Source organism: Muscardinus avellanarius (assembly GCF_963383645.1).
Source record: "Muscardinus avellanarius genome assembly, chromosome: 3".
NCBI lineage: Eukaryota > Metazoa > Chordata > Mammalia > Rodentia > Gliridae > Muscardinus > Muscardinus avellanarius.
The window spans coordinates 143,908,305-143,914,209 of NC_137788.1; the positions used below are offsets into that span (position 1 = coordinate 143,908,305).

General features: G+C 49.6%; 1 protein-coding gene across 1 annotated transcript; it reads right to left on the reverse strand.

Annotated features, from left to right (window-relative positions):
- Nucleotides 1-2,458: 2,458 nt before the first annotated feature.
- CTXND1 (cortexin domain containing 1) lies at nt 2,459-2,638 on the reverse strand (the record flags this gene model as incomplete). Its single annotated transcript, XM_080692544.1, has 1 exon — nt 2,459-2,638. The coding sequence occupies one exon, from the start codon at nt 2,636-2,638 to the stop codon at nt 2,459-2,461; it is 180 nt and encodes a 59-aa protein (XP_080548670.1).
- Between the last annotated feature and the right edge of the window lie 3,267 nt (nt 2,639-5,905).

Sequence of the window (5,905 nt, forward strand, 5' to 3'; positions counted from 1 at the left end):
TAGGTAATTAGTATCATTATATCTGCTTTTGAATCTGGTGAATTCCTTATGTATTTTGGATATTATATCCTTATCAGATATGTGTTTAAAAATTTTTTTTCTCCCATTTTACAAGTTGCCTTTGAATGAGCTGTATTTTCCAACTCTCTCAAAAGTCTTTTAAAAACTTTCTAACGTATTTTCAAGTGGTCCTAGCTGTGTGTGTGTGTGTGTGTGTGTGTGTGTGTGTGTGTGTGTGTATTACTACAGATTGAACCCAGGGCACTCTATTTCCAAGCCACACTTCCAGCCCTGTTTTATTCTTTATTTGGAAATAAGGTCTCTCTAAGTGGCTGAGGCCCTCACTAAGTTGCTCAGATTAGCCTTGAATCTGTGATCCTCCCCTCTCAGCCTCCCAAGTACTGAGATAACAGGCCTGCTAATACTAATTATATACATTTAAAGAGTACAATGCAAAGTTTCAGTGAATCAATTCAATAACTGAATTCAGCTGAGAGACAAACTATTCAACTGATCATCTATCTAGAGGCAGAACCGCCACACCTGGACATCTAGTCAGTTTATTTCATTAACTTTTGCCTGAAAACATATTTAAATGGGCCGATAGTCCCTGGTAAACATTGTTTTTCAAATGACAGCTTTTTTTCTGGAGTAAAAATGCATCAGTCAGGCTTTGTTGATTCTTCCCCTTGGTAAATAAATTCAGGAAAGTTTCATTCATCAAATGGAAAATGGTAAAGAAAACTGGATCAAGGATAGAGCTATGGACAGGAGAAAAACCAAATTAGAGGCGCCAAGTCAGCCATGGTCACACAGGGGAAGCTGCTGGCCGTGCAGAGGACCAGCAGGGGCTGGGTCACCAGCTGGTCCCTGGCCCCAGGCCCGCGGGTCCTGCATCAAGCACATCACTACCCAGTTCATGCCCAGGACTCTCCTGGTGTAAATCCAAACTCCTTTGGACTGTCTCTTTTATGTGCTTTTTCTTGATTAGTTTATTTCTTCCAAATTTTCAGTTGCTTTTATTTCTCTATCAACATATTAAATATATGTGTCGGTGAGATTCACTGAGAAATTCCCATTCATGCATACCATGTACATTGAGCGTGTCTACCCAGCCTTCTTCTGCTCTTGGCCCATGCTCAACACACGTCCCAGTCCTGAGAAATCACCGCATCACTTTCAAGTTGACTCTTTTATTATTATTGTTGTTATTACTAACACGTTTTAATTGTACAGACTAATGGTTTCACTGGCATTTGCATACATGCATCTATTTCGCATCGATTCTATCAGTCACACCCTTCCTCCTGTCCTCCTCTGTGGCCCGCTCCTCACCACCTCCTTCCTCCGGTCCCTTCCCACTTTTTAATGGTCTCTCTTCTACTTAAAGTTCTTCTTCTTTTTAGTTTCCACGTAGGAGAGAAAACATGAGAGACAGCAAGAGTTGTTACCAACATCTTATTTTGTGGCCCCACTATAACACATCTGTTGCATGAAAAGTCTCCTGAATTTTCATTCACATGAAGTAAATGTGAGAACAAACAAACAAAAATCCCCACTAACAAGGAAGTGAAGGCAGGCTCTCCCTCCCCATCTTAGGGCGAGGAAGCAGAGGCAGGGGGTGAGGGGGCTTGCTCAAGCCTCCGAGCAGGACAGCGAGCCAGCCCCCGGCCCGCGGTCCCTCTCACAGAACGGGCGCCCTTCACAGGTGCTGGGGAGGAAATCATGTGGGAGAAGTCAGTAACAAAGTTGAATGTGCAACCCAAGGAGCGAATTATTAACCGCGGCCTATCCGCCTCGCAGTCGCTTGGCCAAGAGTTGGGGGAGGTCGGGGGAAGAAGGGGGCTCCTGCGGTCACAGGGAGCCACACCGCCTCCTGTATCCGGCAAGAACTTGACTAAAAAAATACGTGTAAAAAAGAGTGGAAGAAATATATCAAAATGGCTGCTTCTAGAGGGTGGGATATCCCCCTTTCCCTTTTATTTATCTGTATTTTCTCAAGTTTCTAAAATGCCCATTTCATTTACAACAGGAAAAAAAATATATATATATATATATATCCCTCTCTATTTTAGGTTTAAAAAGGGCTGCTTGGAAGCAGCCATGTGCCTTTTGTGGATCTGGGGGGGGCAGGAACCCCCTTCCACCCTTCAGCACCCACTCCATTGCAGTTTATGGGATGAGCCGGGGCTCCCGGGAGCGCATCTGTGTGGCCTCCAGGTGCTAGGTTGCATTTTAAGGACAGTCTCCTGGAAACTGGACCACCGTGGTGTGAGGGGTAGGGGTGACTGTCCAGGGCGCGCAGTGCCTGGGAAGGGGGCCAAATCCTCTTCTCATAGTGGTGGACCCAGCCCAGTGCCCTTCTGCCTGGGCGGCCAGCATGGCGGTGCGCGCCCTTGGGCCCTCCTGTTGGAGTGGGCCTGGCCGAGGGCGCCCGCCGCATCCCCTGGGCCCAGCCTCAGTCATCCAGGTGCTGCTCTTCCCAGGTGGATGTGGGGATGGCGCTGTACGGGTCCATGATGACCTTGGCGCAGCGGATGATCATCACGACGAGGAAGAGGCAGAGGAAGACGAAGCAGGCCAAGGTCAGCCCCTTGTCCACGTCCACGTAGACGGGCTCCGGCGTGGGCTCCTCCATCTCGCGGCAGTGACGGTGGACTCCTCCTCTGGCTCAGCCGTGGCTGGAACCATTTTCCACCCCTAAGGAGAGAGCCAGGACGAGGAAGGGCAAGGTTAGGCCACATCTGAGGGAAGGGTGGTGGACACTGGTCACAGCCCTAAGCTGTGGAGGTTACTGTCTCTAGCTGGCACAGCCCATGCCCATGCCTCCCCAGGGGTGGATGAGTTCTATGGGGCTGGAATGGGGCTGAAGGCATTTGGTGCCAGAGGCCCTACAGCTGCCCTGAAGCCCGAGTCCCTTTTGGGAGAAGGTGAGGGTTATGTCATCCACCCAGCCACGCCACCAAGCGGGCACCGTCAAACACATTTGAAATCTAGGTCATAAACTGACCGTGGGGGCACACGCTTGTAATCCTGGTACTTGGGAGGCTGAGACAGGACAGTGGCAGGTTGGAGGCCAGCCTCAGCAATTTAGCGAGGCCCTCCAGAACTTTGTGAAAGCTTGTTTCAAAATAAAAGTACCATAAGTCGGGCGTGGTGGTGCACTCTTGTAATGCCCGCGCTTGGGATGCTGAGACAGGAGGATCCCACAGGCTCAAAGCCAGCCTCAGCTACTTAGTGAGGCTCTCAGCAACCTAGTGAGACCCAGTTTCTGAATAAAATATAAACTAAGTCTGGAAGTATAGCTTGGAGGTAGAAAGCCTCTGGGTTCCACCCCCAGTACCACAAAATAAATAAATAAATAAATAAATAAATAAAAGTACAATAGTGTTGGGGGTGTAGTTCAGAGACAAAACACCTCTGGGTTCAATTTCCAGTACTGCAAAATTAAACAAAAATGAGCAAGTTTTTAAAGCAATAGAACCTGGATTTTAAGTGAAACTGAATGTCACACCAGTGTCTGAATAGACGGAAGAGGAGCTGCCGGGGTGGGACAGATAGAGTCCCCGTCTCCTTCCCCTCTGCTGGACCTATGGGGACTTCCCATGGGCTGCTCCTGAGCCCCAGCAGCAACTTTGGAAGCTGCAGGGGGGATGTGAGCACAGTCCTGGCCTCAGACGCAGCGTCCTCCCTGCTGCCTGGCAGCTCTGGCAGGTCTGGGGGAGGCAGGACAGTTGTCACTGCCCGCACTGAAATGTCCCTCATTCTCCCTGGAGACTCACTGACTTCTTAGCAGATTTCCTCCAGTAGGAGTGTGCTAAGTGCACAAACTCAGCTCTGTCCCTGGCCCTCGTGGGTGCTCAGGAAATACTTGGAATGGCCTAGGAGCTCTGAGCAAAGGAGGGTAGGTCAGCTCCGGGGCGCCCAGCAGCTGGGAGGGGGACCCTAAGGACAGGGCGGGCCGTGCTCCCTGAACACCCAGCAGTCCCCTCCCTCTCTTCCCGGAGCCTTTCCAGTGCTGGAACTCACACTGTACAGTCACATCCGGCTTACTATTTAAACTCCAGACTGCCCTGGGAGCAAGCTGGACAGGCACCAGGAGGCCCGCTTTATAAATGTGAAAGCTGAATGCTGGAGCAGGGAGATGACTCACCCAAGGTCCCACAGCCTGAGCTGCAGTTCTCTGCATGTCCCTGGTGGGAATGCAAAACAGGGGCCCCACTGAGCTTTGAGACAGAGCCTGCTGGCCCTGGAGGGCTCACTCACCCTGGGCCACTGACCTGCTGGTTGGAGTGGTCACCACTTCATAAGGACCTGGGGTCAGGCTGCTCCCAGAGGGAGGGGGCGTGGTGGGACATCGCAGCTTCAGCCGATGGGAACAGCGTCCTGGAGGGAGGCTGGAACAGAAGGACGGAGGGGGTTGGTCACTTCCTGAGAAGCCTGGCCCCAGGATGGCCTCTGCTGGCAGGAAAGACTGGTCCTGAAGCTCCTTCTGGGTGCAGGGTGGCAGTTCATGCTGTTTTTTTTTTTTTTTTCTCTCCCTTTCTTTTTCAGATGAAAAATTTAAAGTCAGTGAAATACACAAAACAGAAAATTTGCCATCTCGTGTGTGTGTGTGTGTGTGTGTGTGTGTGTGTGTGTGTGTGTTACCAGAGACATTCTACCTCTGAGCTACATGACCAGCCCTATTTTTTATTCTTTATTTTGAAATAGAGTCTCACTAAATTGCAGAGGGCCTCACTAAGTAGCTGAGGCTGGCTGCAAACTCATATCTTCCTGTCTCAGCCTCCCAAGTATTAGGATTACAAGCATGCGCCACCACGTCTGGCTATCTTCAGTGTTTGTGTGTGTGTGTGTGTGTGTGTGTGTGTGTGTGTGTGTATGTGTAGTACTGGGGATGGAGTCCAGGGGCCTTCTACCTCCAGCTACATCCCCAACCTATTTTATATTTTATTTGGAAACAGGGTTTCACTAAATTACTGAGAGCCTCACTAAGTAGCTGAGGCTGGCTTCGAACCTGCGGGATACTCCTGTCTCAGCCTCCCAAGTACTGGGATTACAAGCGTGCACCACCACGCCCGGCTATCTCCAGTGTTTTTAAGTGTACAGTTCCAGGTACATTCATATTGCTGTGTGACCATCACCGTATCACCTCCAAAGCCTTTTTCCCCCCTTGGTACTGGGGATTTAACCTAAGGGCATTCTACCTCTAAGCTACACCCCTAACCCTTTTTATTTTTATTTTAAAATTTTTTTTTTTGTTTTTGAAACAAGTTCTCACTAGGTTGCCAAGAGTCTTACTATTCGCTAAAGCTGGCCTCAAATCTGTGATCCTCCTGTCTCAGCCTCCCAAGGATTACAGGCATGTGCCACCAAGCCCGGCTTCCAAAACTTCATCTCACACTAAGATTCTGTACCTATTAATCAGGAACTCTCCAAGTTCCTCATCCCCAGCCCTTGGCTACCACTGTTCTGTTTCTGTCTCTAGGAGAGAAGTCAGACTTCCCTGGACCCCTCCTATGAGATGAATCCTCAACATCTGCCCCAGGTTTTCCCCTGTGACAACAGGCATCGGATTCCTTTTCTCTCTGAGGCTGAGCGTCCCATCGTATGGATGGGCAGCATTGAGTTTGTTCACCCCTCTGTCATTGGAAGGTTCCCTTGTTCTACCCACCAGCTGTGATGGCGTGGTGGCGCAGGCTTATAGTCCCAGCATTTGAGGGGCTGAGATAGGAGGATCGCGTTTGAGCACAGCCTCAGCTACTTAGTGAGGCCCTTTGCAACTCAGTGAGACTCTGTTTCAAAATACAGAATAATAAAAAATAGGGATTTATTTCTTCTTCTTCTTTTTTTTTTTTTGGTGGTACTGGGGTTCCTGGAAGCCCTTCTACCTCCGGGCTACACT